General features: G+C 40.5%; 1 protein-coding gene across 1 annotated transcript; it reads left to right on the top strand.

Moving 5' to 3' along the window:
* The first annotated feature begins 2302 nt into the window (after positions 1-2302).
* pcolcea (procollagen C-endopeptidase enhancer a) lies at positions 2303-12736 on the top strand. Its single transcript, XM_084450125.1, has 9 exons — positions 2303-2430; positions 9832-9940; positions 10044-10302; positions 10649-10773; positions 10949-11085; positions 11221-11567; positions 11740-11817; positions 12004-12174; positions 12369-12736. The coding sequence occupies exons 1-9, from the start codon at positions 2330-2332 to the stop codon at positions 12497-12499; spliced, it is 1458 nt and encodes a 485-aa protein (XP_084306251.1). The 5' UTR covers positions 2303-2329; the 3' UTR covers positions 12500-12736.
* Positions 12737-17227: the final 4491 nt, after the last annotated feature.

Genomic DNA, 17227 nt, shown 5'->3' with positions numbered 1-17227 from the left:
TGGAGTGTCTAAAGGTAAATAAGACCTCACACAGTGGTGCCTTGAGAAGAGAAACTGATCCATATCTAAACAACAAAAGGCTACTTCCCAGAAGCCTTACAGTATGTTGACCTGCCTGTATGGCACAGGGTTCACTTGACCCACTGAATTCATCTCCATACTCATCATTCTTCTGGTCATTCTCCACAGGTTGTGGTTTCGCCTAGCCAGACCGACAGTATCTTCACACTTTGTTTTAGCACTGTGCCAGCGCTGGAGAAAGGTCTGTCTGCAACCCATTATCATTCTGGAATAGGAGAAAAAAACACTATAGCTTTAAACTATTACAATTGTCTTGGGTGGTGCGACGCTTGTTTTTTTTCCCCATGGTGTCCCTGTAAAACAGTGTTTGGGGGCTGAATCTGATTGGTACAGCTGGAATTGAGCGGTGACAATGACTAGACTATTCTAATAGTATCTGTTCATCTCTACTGAATAACTAGGCTTACACACTTTACAATACTGATTGTTTCTATGAATCAACATGCTTAAATTTGATAGCTGGAGGTACAGTTTTGTTTTTTTCTGTGAACGGGTTTGCGGTAGCCTTGTTCTTTTTTTAAAGTTTGGCTGAGTGCTTTAGAACAAAACCACAATGACAGGGAAGAGATGGGCTTATGATTGTTCTGAAAACTGCAACTGCAGTCATTACACACGTTCACACTCTGCTTCTCTGACTGAGTACAGTACGTCCATATCATTACTGTCGTTTGTGAGTGTGATTGTTTATCCAGATGAGAGATGGGGTCTATTATGTGTGTGTGTGGTATTGTTTGTTTACACACAGTCCACCCAACTATTTACTTCCCCCAGACCCTTTCCTCCATAGCATCATTTAATTTCCAGCCCCCTGTTCCTTAAAACAGTCCTTCTCACCCATCCTTCCCTGCCTCCTCAACGACCCCAAACTCATACTCCCCTATTGCTTCACTCTGGTCTCTGACAGGAATGTGTGGAGTCCATTCTAATAGATTGTTCTGGAGTCGTGGCAAAGGCCTACACCCTTGGACTCCAGCCAGGTGTTAAGGTCACTCATACTCCCACACTCTAGCAGCAGCCTTCTCAACACACACACACACACACACACACATACTCCTTCCGCCCCCCAGCAGATTGTGCGTCAGAGTGCATTCCTGCTCTCTCTCTGCCACTTATCACAGCCTCAGCCTCACACTGCCTTCAGCGAGCTCAGGAGTCTCACACTCTCTCTCTCTATCTGTTGCAACAATAATATATCCAGCAGTTGATATAAATCACTCCGTATTAGATCCTTGTTCAAGTGATTTCCCGTCTCTAACAGGAGACAGTGGTCCACTATGGTGAGCCTGAGATATGACTGTATGGGCGGTCTATGCCACTTCCTCCAGGCTTTCATCATGGCTCTCCAGCTTCCAGTCCCCCTGAATCATCCGGTTATGGGCTTTGTGAAACGGCACCCCCTCTACAGGCCCCCAGAAATGTGTGCCAAAGGGTTGTCTCTGTAATGGAGCTCCACCGAGGGAGCACAGCCCCCCTCTGGAGTGTTTCTCAGTGCATTGTGGGAGCAGTTGTCTCACTCAGGTTCTGGTGCTAAAGGAGATCTAGGGGGCTGGGGGAATACGGTTTGAAGAAATAGGTCACACAATGGTGCCTAAATGTTCAAGATATACCTGTTTTGCCTATAAAATACCCTTTTTTTTAACACTTTTTCTTGTATGCCATATACATAACATTGTATGTGCTGTTATCTTTCTGACTAAAGAATGATGATCCTGAGAGGTCAGAGCATTGCCCGGGAATGCAGGGAGACATGACGATGCTCGACACCCTCCATAGCCTCAGGGTCTCCCTCCACCGGAGCAGTCGGCCAGCACTTCAAAGCTGTTTCCAATGGAGTAATAATGATAGTATTTAAGGCATTCTAGAATGTTCTGGTAAGGAAGTAATTTTGCATTAGTGTAGCACAGTAGTGCGTTGCATGCTTCTGAGTGATACTAGTCCATGTTGCTCTCCTATCCTCTCTCTTCCCCCTCTGTTATTGAGGCCTGTGTTAACACTTAGCATCTGGCTGCAATTAAAGACTCCCCTTCCTTCCTCCCCCACACCGCTCTTTCTAGATGTTTCAACTCCTTCTGCATCCCTCGCTCTTTAATTCTTTTTTCTTGCTCCCTTTTTTTTTCTCACTTCAATTCTCGGATCTCTCCCTCGCTCCACCCCTCCAGCGGCTCCCTCCCCCTGTCCTTCACCTCTCCCCTCTTTCTCTCATCCCTCTCTTCTCCTTTACCCTGTCCCTGTGTGAGCATTCTGCATCATGAGGTGTCACAGCTGTATCTGGGCTGTCTGCGTGCTCCTGTCTCTCAGTCTGGGCTGGGCTCAGACTCAGAACCAACCACAGACGACCAACTACACCAGGTGAGATCAAATGTGTGAGGGTGTAGGTTTGCTGTGTTTGTCATGTGTAGTATCTGAGGTATGGTAACAGTGTGGATGCCTCCCATTGGACGGCTGCATAGTCTTTGTGGAAAGTTCCAGAAGGATGCACCTTTATTCATGACTTCTATGGTTAAAGTCAAGTACAGTATGTAGCACAATCACTGTGCAACATGCATAGACTGTACCAGGTGGAGATGGACACCCCACTGTGTTCTGAATTCCTTCCTGTATTTGCATATTAGCGTGGGGATATGGCAGTCCTGTTGTTGTCTGAGGCAGCCAGGCTCAGATTGCCGTGGTTGAGCTCCCCCAGATGTTAATGCTTTGTCTGCGTAGGGTTGGATCAGGACGGCTTGGCTCTGGACCTTTTTGGCTATCACGTGCTTGGCTCTGGCGTCTCTCTTAGCTGGGGTTCTGCAGTCTGAGCACTTATTTTGTTAAAGAATGTCAAGTTTCAAATATTTAAGTAAACTCAAGGACATTGGCTTGAGTCCTGTAAAAATATTTGCTAACCATTTTATGTTGGTTTTCTAAGAAAGAGTTCACAAGCAGTCAGGTACATATTTTGCTTTTTGTTTTAAATATTAATTTCTAATTTGTCCAGGATATGCAGTTTCGTGTTCGTTTTCATTGGTCCTGCTCACAGACAGGCTCACAGCTGTTTTCGAACCACATCCAGTCTCTTTCCTCACTGTAACTTCTCTGTCCCCAAAGCATCAGACAGTCAGTAACTCTTCTGCCATGGAAAAACACATCCTTGACAGTATGCTGGCAGTAGTCTGAGCTTAGAAGAAAATGTCTATTCTATAAAGCATAGCTTTTTGGAAAAAGTAGCTTGATGACATGTCCGTGCAGACGGGGCAGTCAGGGTAGTAATGGGAAGCCTGTTTGAGTCTTTTTGAGTGAGAAACTAGTGCAAGTAGAGAAAGAAATGTAAAAAAGATAGAAGTTGAAGAGGTTTATATGGGGAGAATTGTGTGTCAAGTACCACTGTCCATTGTCCATCCTGTCTGTCCCCTTTCTCTTGTAACTGACACCAGTGTGCCAAGAGGAGGCATTATTACAGAGGGCTCTTAACTCTTAACCCTAATCTATTGAGGAAGTGAGTCATGATACTTGTATGTATGTGTGTATCAATATCAGTGAGTGTGCGTGCATTTGTGTGTGTGTGTGTGTGTGTGTGTGTAGGTGTGTATATATATATATATACAGGATGTGTGTGTGTCTGTCCTTCTTTGTGGTAACGCTTTATAATAACCCTTGTTAATAAACCATTTATAAAGCATCTGTTCATAATATGTTCATCTTTTACAAATCATTATTACATCATTTATAAACATTAGTAAGCTATTTTTAAATGGCCTCCATCTTTGATGGTTCTATACTTTCTAAATAGTTATAAATGAGTCATTATTCAGGGACATACTATAAACCATTTGCTAATCATTAATCATGTTTTTTTCACTGAAACTAAAGCGGGCGTTTTGAACTCGTCTGAGTTGTGTATTGTTATTGCCGACTATTGTTGTTGCCTGACCCGAGTCTTATCGTCTGCATCGTCTGTGCCACTGATTAGCGAGCTTTTCGGTGGCGTAGCTGTTTAGAACAAGGTCTGTCACGTGGGAGACCAGGGTTGAAGTCCACCCCTCGGCAATAACAATACACAATGCAGAAAAGTTCCAAACAGTCACACCCGCTTTAGATGAAGCACTGCAAAAATGTTATTGATGATTAGTAAATGGTTTTCGATAGTACTGTATGTCGCTGAGTAATGGCTCATTTATAAATATCTAGAAAGTATAGTGTCTGCTTTAGATAAATCCTTGCAAAACACTTTACTAACGATTAATAAATCATTAATAAATGGTTTCTAAAGACGTGTATTATTAACTGAGGTATAACTGAGGTATTACTACATGTGCTAATATTTATGAATTGACAATATTATTCACAAGGTTATTCATAATTCACTCATAAATGGTGAGCAGACCATTATCACATACCTTATACAAATCATCAGTAAATCTTTTAAAATGGGTTGATATGTCAAGAGAAAAAGAAGTGGAGCAACACGGAATGAAGTAAATGTTCTTTTAATGAACCACCATTTCTGAGAAGCAGCGGATAAATCCTGGTTAGCGTGTGAACCCGCCCAAGTTTGGGTTGACATGTCATTTATAAATGATTTATTAAATGTGAGCAGACCATTTTCACATACCATATAAATGATCTGATAAACCATTAGAAAATCATTTGAAACATATTTATAAATACATAACTACTCATTTATAAATAGCTTACTAACTTTCATAAATGTTGTAATAATCGTTTGTAAAGGATTAACAGATGCTTTATACATGGTTTATTAACAAGGGTTATTCTAAAGTGTTACGTTAAGGATAACTCCATATAGGAGCCAAATGAATATCATTGAATGGTATTGAGTAATGATTATTATTGATTCATTAATTGTTATGCGGTGTGATGGCTCCCCCATAGAGCCCAACCATCTGTACTGTGGCAAGGAAGAATTAAATGGCAGGAAGTGAGGCCTAGGGAGGGAGGAGTCCTGGTAGGCCTGGGTACCTTTTTTTTCTTTTTTTTTTTTTACCTCTGAAAGAGACACACAACAGAGTAAGCCAGTATTTGCAATGATTTTGTTATTTTTAGGGGCCAGGCAGCGTAGCTGCCGGAACCCTATTGTATTTGCCTATATTATTAGGGGCCAGGCAGCGTAGCTGCCGGAACCCTATTGTATTTGCCTATATTATTATTATTATTATTATTCTCCATCTTCCACTGAAGTCTAACTTCCCATGGACAAAAAATCGCCAAAATTTGCACAAAGCTCCAGTCCTATACCCAAAGTCCTCAACCTGCATTGAAGGTCAATAAACCTGAAGGTGGCGCTACAGCAACAGTCTAAAGTTTAAAACTTAAAAAAAATCATAACAAATCAGCCATAGGTGCTATCACTGTAAAACCACCACGTGAATGTAGTCCCAAGTGAGACAAAACCTTCATACGCTTTGACCTTGCAGGAATTTTGAAGTCCATCACTCTGATTTCTTCATAAACTGTAAAACCTATCAAACCTATCTCCTCCCACATTTTTTGTTCAATTGACACCAAAATCGATCTACTGTATCTTCAGACTGTCCTTACCAAACGATCCTCACAGATTTTTGAAATATGAAAAATAGAGCCCACAGTACTTCAAAAAGTTTTACTGTTAACAGTTCTGTATAGTTCCTATTAATTCTCGCCAAATCAATGTCTGATCATCCTCATAAAGAGTGACAACATTGGCCACATATCCAAGATGTAGTATGATTTTTTTCAGAATTTTATCTCAAAAATTGAATTTTTAAAAATATGTTTAATTCTGTCCTCTGAAACCAACACTTCATACAGAGTAAACTACATTACCCACAATCCAACGCAAGCTCCACGAATCTGAGACATCGCTGTTGGCAACCCTACCCAACCCCCGCCGAGGATTACAATGACTAAATTGATTGATTGGCAACTGACTGAGTACACAGCTGCTGAAGTTAATGTTCAATTATGAAAAAAAAAAGCTAACAAAACCTGTAACCCACATTTTTCAATCAATTAATACTAAAGTTGCTACACTGGATCTTCAAACTGTCATTCACAAACTCATTGACCAGATTATTGAATTATCAAAATTGAGCTTACAATGCATTAAAATGTTTTACTTATTATTATTATTCTCCATCTTCCACTGAAGTCTAACTTCCTGTGGACAAAAAATCACAAAAATGTGCACATAGCTCCAGTACTAAACCCAAAGTCCTCAACCTGCATTGTAGGTCAATAAAGCTGAAGGTGGCGCTACAGCAAAAGTCTAAAGTTTAAAACTTTAAAAAATCATAACAAATCAGCCATAGGTGCCATCACAGTAAAACCACCACGTGAATGTAGGCCCAAGTGAGACAAAACTTTCATACACTCTGACCTTGCAGGAATCTTGATTATTATTATTATTCTCCCATCTTCCACTGAAGTCTAACTTCCCGTGGACAAAAAATCACCAAGATTTGCACATAGCTCCAGTAGTATACCCAAAGTCCTCAACCTGCATTGTAGGTCAATAAACCTGAAGGTGGCGCTACAGCAACAGTCTAAAGTTTAAAACTTAAAAAAATCATAACAAATCAGCCATAGGTGCTATCACTGTAAAACCACCACGTGAATGTAGGCCCAAGTGAGACAAAACTTTCATACGCTTTGACCTTGCAGGAATTTTGAAGTCCATCACTCTGATTTCTTCATAAACTGTAAAACCTATCAAACCTATCTCCTCCCACATTTTTAGTTCAATTGACACCAAAATTGATCTACTGTATCTTCAGACTGTCCTCACCAAACGATCCTCACAGATTTTTGAAATATGAAAAATTGAGCCCACAGCACATCAAAAAGTTTTACTGTTAACAGTTCTGTATATAGTTCCTATTAATTCTCGCCAAATCAATGTCTGATTGTCCTCATAAAAAGTGACAACATTAGCCACATATCCAAGATGTAGTATGATTTTTTTTGAGAATTTTATCTCAAAAATTGATTTTTTTAAAATATGTTTAATTCTGTCCTCTGAAACCAACACTTCATACAGAGAAAACTACGTTACCCATAATCCAACACAAGCTCCACGAATCGGAGACATCGCTGTTGGCAACCCTACCCAACCCCCGCCGAGGATTACAATGACTAAATCGATTGATTGGCAACTGACTGAGTACACAGCTGCTGAAGTTAATGTTCAATTATGAAGAAAAGCAAACAAAACCTGTAAAAATTAATAAACATATCTCATCCCACATTTTTCAATCAATTAACACCAAACTTGCTACACTGGATCTTCAGACTGTAATTCACAAACTCATTGACCAGATTGTTGAATTATCAAAATCGAGCTTACAACGCATCAAAATGTTTTACAAATGTTTTACGATACGAATGTACAAAATGAACATTGGAATGTCAACTTTCTTGTTGTCCTATTCTCTCGCTTATTGCTCCTAAACTTGTCGGAAATTGCCTGGCCCCGCCTCATCGCTGCGAAGCAGCTTTAATTATTATTATTCTCCTTCCACTGAAGTCTAACTTCCCATGGACAAAAAATCACCAAAATTTGCACATAGCTCCAGTACTATATCCAAAGTCCTCAACCTGCATTGTAGGTCAATAAACCTGAAGGTGGCGCTACAGCAACAGTCTAAAGTTTAAAACTTAAAAAAATCATAACAAATCAGCCATAGGTGCTATCACTGTAAAACCACCACGTGAATGTAGTCCCAAGTGAGACAAAACCTTCATACACTTTGACCTTGCAGGAATTTTGAAGTCCATCACTCTGATTTCTTCATAAACTGTAAAACCTATCAAACATATCTCCTCCCACATTTTTTGTTCAATTGACACCAAAATTAATATACTGTATCTACAGACTGTCCTTACCAAAGGATCCTCACAGATTTTTGAAATATGAAAAATTGAGCCCACAGCACTTCAAAAGGTTTCACTGTTAACAGTTTTGTATACAGTTCCTATTAATTCTCGCCAAATCAATGTCTGATCATCCTCATAAAAAGTGACAACATTGGCCACATATCCAAGATGTAGTATGATTTTTTTCAGAATTTTATCTCAAAAATAGAATTTTTAAAAATATGTTTAATTCTGTCCTCTGAAACCAACACTTCATACAGAGAAAACTACGTTACCCACAATCCAACGCAAGCTCAACGAATCGGAGACATCGCTGTTGGCAACACTACCCAACCCCCGCCGAGGATTACAATGACTAAATTGATTGATTGGCAACTGACTGAGTACACAGCGGCTGAAGTTAATGTTCAATTATGAAAAAAAAGCTAACAAAACCTGTAACCCACATTTTTCAATCAATTAACACTAAAGTTGCTACACTGGATCTTCAAACTGTCATTCACAAACTCATTGACCAGATTATTGAATTATCAAAATTGAGCTTACAATGCATGAAAATGTTTTACTTATTATTATTATTCTCCATCTTCCACTGAAGTCTAACTTCCCGTGGACAAAAAATCACCAAAATTTGCACAAAGCTCCAGTACTATACCCAAAGTCCTCAACCTGCATTGTAGGTCAATAAACCTGAAGGTGGCGCTACAGCAACAGTCTAAAGTTTAAAACTTAAAAAAAAATCATAACAAATCAGCCATAGGGGCTATCACTGTAAATCCACCACGTGAATGTAGTCTCAAGTGAGACAAAACTTTCATACGCTTTGACCTTGCAGGAATTTTGAAGTCCATCACTCTGATTTCTTCATAAACTGTAAAACCTATCAAACCTATCTCCTCCCACATTTTTTGTTCAATTGACACCAAAATTGATCTACTGTATCTTCAGACTGTCCTTACCAAACGATCCTCACAGATTTTTGAAATATGAAAAATAGAGCCCACAGCACTTCAAAAAGTTTTACTGTTAACAGTTCTGTATACAGTTCCTATTAATTCTCGCCAAATCAATGTCTGATCATCCTCATAAAAAGTGACAACATTGGCCACATATCCAAGATGTAGTATGATTTTTTCAGAATTTTATCTCAAAAATTGAATTTTTAAAAATATGTTTAATTCTGTCCTCTGAAACCAACACTACATACAGAGAAAACTACATTACCCACAATCCAACGCAAGCTCCGAAGACATCGCTGTTGGCAACCCTACCCAGCCCCCGCCGAGGACTACAATGACTAAATCGATTGATTGGCAACTGACTGAGTACACAGCTGCTGAAGTTAATGTTCAATTATAAAGAAAAACAGACAAAACCTGTAAAAATTAATAAACATATCTCATCCCACATTTTTCAATCAATTAACACCACACAACTTGCTCCACTGGATGTTCAGACTGTAATTCACAAACTCATTGACCAGATTGTTGAATTATCAAAATCGAGCTTACAATGCATCAAAATGTTTTACAAATGTTTTTACGATACGATATGAATGTACAAAATTAACATTGGAATGTCAACTTTCTTGTTGTCCTCCTATTCTCTCGCTTATTGCTCCTAAACTTGTCGGAAATTGCCTGGCCCCGCCTCATCGCTGCGAAGCAGCTTTAATTTATATTTCTTATTTCTGTTCTCTAAAGATGCAGTTGAACATTTTTGTTGCAATTCTACCTGGCCTGAATATAAGACTTTTGTTTGAAGATTTGGTGTGCGTCAAAATCCCTGCCTTGCCTGGATGGTGGCGACTATTGGTTTGGAGCCACTACACTCCATATACTGTATAATCAACATAATCAAAGTCCATCCCTCCGCCCTGGACTCTTCTGTGCCTCCTCTCAGGCCTGTGTTCAACTGTGGAGGAGATCTGGTTGCCGACTCTGGCTTTGTGGGAAGTGAAGGGTTTCCCAGCTACTACAAACCAAACAGCAAATGCACGTGGCGCATTACAGTGAGTCAATGATCCTCCTTAGTCTCTAACCCTCCTGCACATTCAGCCAGCATTCCTTCACTGACTCATAAGGACACCATCCCCCCCTCTCTCTGGATTCCAGGTCCCAGAGGGCAATGTGGTCATGCTCTCCTTCCGCATCTTCGACCTGGAGGCTGACTCACAGTGTCTCTATGACTACCTGGACGTATATAACGGCCACTCCAACATGGTGCAGAAGCTGGGCCGCTTCTGTGGAACGTTCCGTCCCGGTTCCCTGATCTCCACCACCAACACCATGATGCTGGAGATGGTTTCCGACTCTGGGAATGGGGGACGAGGCTTCCTGGCTTACTTCAATGGAGGGAAACCGTATGTGGACGGTAAGTTTGTAATGGTAAATGGTAAATGGACTGCACTTATATAGCGCTTTTATCCAAAGCGCTTTACAATGAAGGCCTCTCATTCACCCATTCACACACCAATGGTGGCAACTGCCATGCAAGGCGCTAGCCTGCTCATTGGGAGCAATTTGGGGTTCAATGTCTTGCCCAAGGACACTTCGACATGTGGACAGGAGGAGGCGGGATTCGAACCGCTGACCCTACGATCATTGGACGACCCGCTCTACCAACTGAGCTACAGCCGCCCCTTTGTCAAATGTCTCTTGTGCATTGAAGTCAGTAGTGTAAGTGACTGACACAATGCATATATGACTTCTTGTTTCAGAAGCCCAATTCTGTGGCGGCAAGATGACAAAGTCCCAGGGTGAAATCAAGACCCCCAACTGGCCCGACAAGAACTACCCAGCAGGCGTCAGCTGCTCCTGGCTCATCACTGTGGAGCCCAACATGGTCACCATTCTCAGCTCTCGCACTCTAATGTTGATCCTGTCACAGTGATGCACAAACCATAAGACCATATTATGAACATGTACTATGTCTAATCTACATCTTCTATTAGTTCTTAAATAAATTAAATGTTAACTTAATGAGAATTTATGTCCATTTACGTCTTTGTGTGGGTTAGGTGATTGAGGTGAAGTTTGATAAGTTTGATTTGGAGGCCGACTCTTACTGCCGCTTTGACTACGTGACATTCTTCAATGGTGGAGAGAAAGATGACTCTCGACGCATTGGTAAATTCTGTGGAGATACCTCCCCTGAGTAAGTAATGAAAGATGACACCGTAGGACATTATGTTTGTGTATGTATGTTAGTGCAGTATGTTTGTCGTCCATCTGCTACCGTAATGATAGAACTCCACTGATGTCCTCCGAACCTCTCTGTCTCCCCCCACAGGACATTTGTTACCAATGGCAACGTGCTCCTGGTGCAGTTTGTCTCTGACCAGAGTGTGACCTCTGATGGCTTCATGGCCAGTTACACCAGCGTCCCTCGTGGCCTTCGCTCTCCCACTGCCGACAGGGTGGACTCAGCTCCGTCCAAGCCTGCTGTCGATCCCATCCAGCCTGAACTGCCTGCCGCAATTACCACCACTACCCTGGCACCCACCACCACCACCACCACCACGGTCAAATATGTGATCCCAGAGCCTGAGGTACCCAAACCTGAACCTACCCAACCAGTCAGGTATCGGCTACCCGACAGGAGAGTAGTGGTCAAGAGACCAGATGGCAAGAGACCAGGTGAGGGAGGCTGAAGCATCGATGTGGCCACAGCTTTCTGTGCATGTGTGTGTGTGTGTGTGTACTGTAGCATGTGTGTGTGCGTGTGTGTACTGTAGGAGGGAAAGTGTGTTTCTGAGAAATTGTGCTTGGATGACTCATATGTGTTATCGTCTTTGCTCGTGTTTTCCAGTCCCCCAGAACCCACTGTGCGCTAGGGCATGCAAGAGGGACGGAACCATAAAGAAGAGTTTCTGCGCCAGTGAATTTGGTGAGTACCAAGCTGCACAGCAAATCACAGCCAGCTTTACATTACACTGTAGAAAACTTAGGTGGAAATACTATTTTAAATTTGCTCAGTTACTTGAGCATTTGCTTGAGTCAGGTCTGCACTGTAGCCAATCAGATATAGATTTCTGGAAGCTGACCACTCCTCCCCACACTGTGTCCTTGTCAGTGATCACAGGGAAGGTGACCGGGATGACCCCAGGGCCTCAGGGCAGCGTCCAGATCAGCGTCTCCCTCATCAAGGCCTACAAGTCAGGCCGGCTGATCATCACGCAGGCCGGAGAGGCCATGTCTGTCAAACTGATTTCAACATGCAAGAAGTGTCCTCTACTGCGCAGAGGTACTGTAAACAAACTCTTATCTGACCAGCACACACACATGCACATATGCACGCACACACACAAACACACACACACACACACACACACACACACACACACACACACACATACACACAGACAGACGCACACAGGCCTTTTTATACATTTATAAATGGAATTTAATAAATATATTGTCAATCAATGTTCTCCTCAGGTTTGAACTACATTATCATGGGTCAAGTGGATGAGGATGGACGTGGCACATTGTCGCCTGGTGCTTTCACTGCTTCATACAAAGCCCCACATCACAAACTGTTGACTAATATCAACAACCAACGATGTTAACCTGACGTTGCACCCCAGTTCACCAATCCGAGGGCCAGAAATACATCCTCATGAATGCCATGACAATGAAGGTTACAGCACCAAAAATTATCTTTTAAAATGAGAAGCATCTCATACTGTAGGTTTTTAGCCACCTCACAAAGGTATGATGAAAATGAAAATATGGAATTATTTTTGTAATTTTATACACATGCAAATGTCAGGCATTCTATTTGTAATTTATGTCTAAATAAACAATTAATAACAAATGGAACTGGTATGACATGTTCGCATGTGGTTATGATCGTACATGTTATTCTCCTTGTCAGCGCAAATGCAACTCTCTAACACGGTGAAAGTCAGACCCCTAGTGGCCAGATATGCAATAGCCTCACATTTCCATTGACAAAAACAATTTTATTTCTGAACTACAGTTCTAAATTCATCAGGATTTTACGATAGAACATTTGAGCTTACAAATATGCTTGTAAAATGAATTATTTACTTTATTTGCAGAGTGAATGCATCATTTACTTTATTAGCCCATTAACCCATTTCCATGGAGAAGAGCTCGACATACTGTAGTCTGTGTGGCCAGATATTTGTTGAAATGTTTTTGCTTTGTCAAGCCATGGTGTCATGGGACAAAATGTTATAGAACAAAACTATACAACCATGGAAAGCAGACATCTATTATCCCTGCTGCAAATACTGTAATATGTCAAGTAATTACTATATGAGCATGCATTACCATGCATGCATCATATTTACACTCTAAACAAAGGGTGCTGTATAGAACCTTTTGGAACAACAGAAGAACCCTCTGAAAAAGGAACCCTATAGAACCCTACTGTTCCAGATAGAACCCTTTTCAGCTCAGAAATGTATTGTTTGTTTGTTTCTTACCTGGTTCTATATCTTTTTTCAAAGGGTTATATTGTTACAAATGGTTCTATAGAGCATGGTTTTGCTTTTAGCGTATATTGACAATAGCAAAATACAGTCTCTTTCCTTCCGCTCACCTCAATCACTGATGAGTTCACTATCTCTTGTCAACACAGTCAAATTAATCTCCAGAGCTCCATGCGTCACAAAGAGTTAATCTTTCACCAGAGACCGTCTCATAAAAGGCCTGTTTGCTGAGTGCACCTCTTGTGTTACTGAAACAGAATCCTCATGAAAAGCTATGATAGAATAAAATAGAACATGCAGTCTTTACTGTATAGTTCTTTTAATTGAGCAAGATCATTTTCAGTCACCAACACCATTCAACAATCTGATTTGTGCCAGTGCAGTATTCAATTATGACATATTATGTAACATTAGTAATTGAATTATTATTCAATTGAAGCAATACAAATACAAAACAGATTGATAGTAACATTAACAATGCAATCATAATACAAAAAGATGATTGTACAAATGTTAGAGAGGTTTTGTGCTACATGGGATTTTACATTATGTGACCATGATTTTACATACTCTATCTGCTGGTCACAGTATCCATGGATAAGTACCAGAAAACTATATTAAAACTAAACTATACCCCCCCCCCCCCCACACACACACACACCATAAATTGATAAATAAAGTCACATGATATGAGCCAAACAACAGGGGAGCATGAACAATGCACTTGAAGGTAAAGGGGTAAACAAAGCTCCTGATGTCAAAGATGATCAGCCTTTCACCAACATACAGTACCAAGCAGTTCAGCCTGATGCTTCTCACCGGGATCCAGTCAGATTCCTCTGGCAAGATCTGGTCTGTGAGGGACTTCTGTCCTGTCAGTCCTTAGCCTGCTTAGTTCATGTGGGGGGATGGTTGAAGGTTACAGGACATGGGCAGGATGGCGAGGCTCGGGCTTTAGTATGTAGAATCAATTATATTGCCCTCCATCTGATGTCTGTAGGCCACTCTTGCCTTGTGTGAGAAGTAGACAGGACACACCGCTCCGCCCGTCCCATCGCTGACCCAGGACACCACTGAGGAGTACTGGGGCTCCACCTCACTGGACGGTCCTGCACAGAGGATGAGAGACTCAGACACAAGACAACACTGTTTTGCCATTGTTTATAATCAACTCTTTCATTTTTAAATAGCTTGTTTTTGCTTTTAAGCAATTGGTTATTTGTGATATTCTGTTGATCCAACAGAAACTTTATTAGCATGTATTACACTCTTGTATATTTGGATTTTATACATCTTTTTACTTATTGAAAATGTGTATTTAGTCCTGATTGTGCCTTTTTGTTGTCCTTAGTGCTGTAACACAACAATTTCACCGTACTGTATCTATCTATCTATCTATCTATCTATCTATCTATCTATCTATCTATATATTTATCTATCTATCTATCTATCTATCTATCTATCTATCTATCTATCTACAGTATCTATCTATCTAATTTGTTCTTACCGGCATTAGGAGGGCAGTGTCTCCCCTTACCCCTGTCTATACAGCGCCTGTACCAAGGAAAACACTGGAAAACCTTCACACCCATGGATCTGAAAAAAGACACAATGCATTCTTTTACTTCTTCTATTTATTTATTTTTTATTTATTTTTTTATGTGCCATTCCCAAGAATGCACCAGCTGTTTAAGACTTACATGAATTACACTGCTCAGAAACATTTGGTTGTTGCCTGTGTGTCATTAGTATTTGGTTGTAGTGAGGGTGTGTCCTGTCCTGTAATAACCAATGCATGTCTGTCCCAGGCAGCAGAGAGACAGTTGTTTCAGGTTCTACATTCTTCTCCTGCTGGTGGGTTTTATGAGGACCTCTCCTGCTATGAAAGAGGCTATATTACCCACTGCTTAGAAAAGGTGTTTCTTAAAAGAAAGCTTTTACATTGACCTATTCAGCATCTGCACAATCTGTGTGCCTGGCTTTGTGCCGGAGCCATAAGCATAAAAAGCCTAATCACGTAGTAACCCATCTCCCAATGAACCTGCATTAGCCTTTTCACATCAGTCTTCAATTCAGTATGCAGATTATATGATATAGATTATTATATAATATATTGTATACTTTTATATAACCATGTCAATTAATCTGCAGTCACAGATCAAAACCTTAAATGTAGATTTCCATCAATAAAGTTTGGGGAATAAGCATGAGGTCAAAGTCAGTGTAATGTATTTGATGTTGAGCAGTAAATCCAGATAGTTTATTACCAGTATTCAGGGAGTTATTGTAAGGGCAAGTGGGCACAAGTTATTAATGATCTTATCTCATAACTCTCTCGTTTAGGATGGTAAATACAGTGGAGCAGAATCTCTTGAATGATGACACAGGTCTACCCTCTTCAGTGTCTATTTCTTTTGACAAGTAGTATTCAAGGCTATAGTAAGCTTGTGTACAGGGAGGGTACCCAGTGACACCATAGCAAGCACAATACTTCAACTTCCAGTGTATGACCAGAGGATGCTCCACCTCCCTGTCTGCAGTGGGCCTGTAGAACTGCTACTATAAGCTATACAGATACACCATTCTGAGTAAAGTCTGTTACATAAAACAGCAGCAGGATAATCTGCTGGTAGTAGAAACTGAAGCCACAGCGACATCTATGCAGGGTCAAGAATGGGGACAGCATTCAATGTCCCACCATCCATACTACATTATTATCCCCAAAAACTTGCAAGTTTCCTAGCTCACTCTGTGTCAATGGTTCCTCATGTATATTTAGTGATCAATTGTCAGGTTAGATATGAACTTTGAAAACAAAGCTTTATGTCATACACAGTTTTTTTGTTGTAAAATACATGTCTAAGAATAAGAAATATAAATACAATGGACATACAGTAATTTGATAAATTTACTGATGCAATTTAAACAAACCCTAGACCCACATAGCAAACTGTGGACATCAGACCAGACCCAAATTACTTTACAATAACAAAGAAACAGAGTATCAGAATATAATAAAACAAACAACACATATTATTAAGCATTATATAATAAGCTGTTGTATAGAAATCAAATTAATGCTTTTATTAATGTTTTTTGTTTTTCTAACAGCTCTAGATGGTTAAATTCAACTCACCTGTAAAATTCAGAGGTCCAAACAATGCAAAACAGTTTGATTCTAATAAGAAGGATGTGGTTGAAATTGTTTCAGAAATCGTTTATGTCTAGGTTTATCACAATGCTGTCAGAAGAGCTGGTTCCCCTGACTGACGATGCTCTGTCTTCCTACTGCGTCTCAATAGCCTGTCCACTACAGCAACTCAGTGACAGCATGGAAATTTTCCACTGCCGTCTGTGATGGCTTTAAATAGCTAATCCCTCAGCGCATGGCCACATAATAAAACACCCCCCCCCCCCCCCACTGGACCCCGCGCCTGCGTTGTGAGGAACATTGTTCATCAATTTGATTGTTAAGCGTTGGCTATAAATGTTTCTTTAAGCAGACTTATTTGAATTGACCAGTGTTAATTTTGACAGCAAATTATGATTTTGTTTTAGTCATAGTCTTTTGACTAAAATGCCATTTAGTTTTAGTCATATTTTAGTCATCTGACTTGTTTTAGTTTTAGTCTAGTTTTAGTTGACTAAATATCATTACGATTTTAGTCGCCAAAATCTACCATAGATTTAGACAACTCAAATTTAACAGGCTTAGTTCAATAAATCAATCAAGTTGGATTTATATAGCGCCCTTCATGAAACCCAGAGCGCTTTACAGAGTCCAGTATTCATTCAACAGTCATACCGGTGGTGGTCAGATACATCTGTAGCCACAGC

Source organism: Borostomias antarcticus, assembly GCF_949987555.1.
Source record: "Borostomias antarcticus genome assembly, chromosome: 15".
NCBI classification, from domain to species: Eukaryota; Metazoa; Chordata; class Actinopteri; order Stomiiformes; family Stomiidae; genus Borostomias; species Borostomias antarcticus.
Note: the sequence above shows the minus strand (reverse complement) of the source record. Positions and strands in the feature narration are given on the sequence as shown.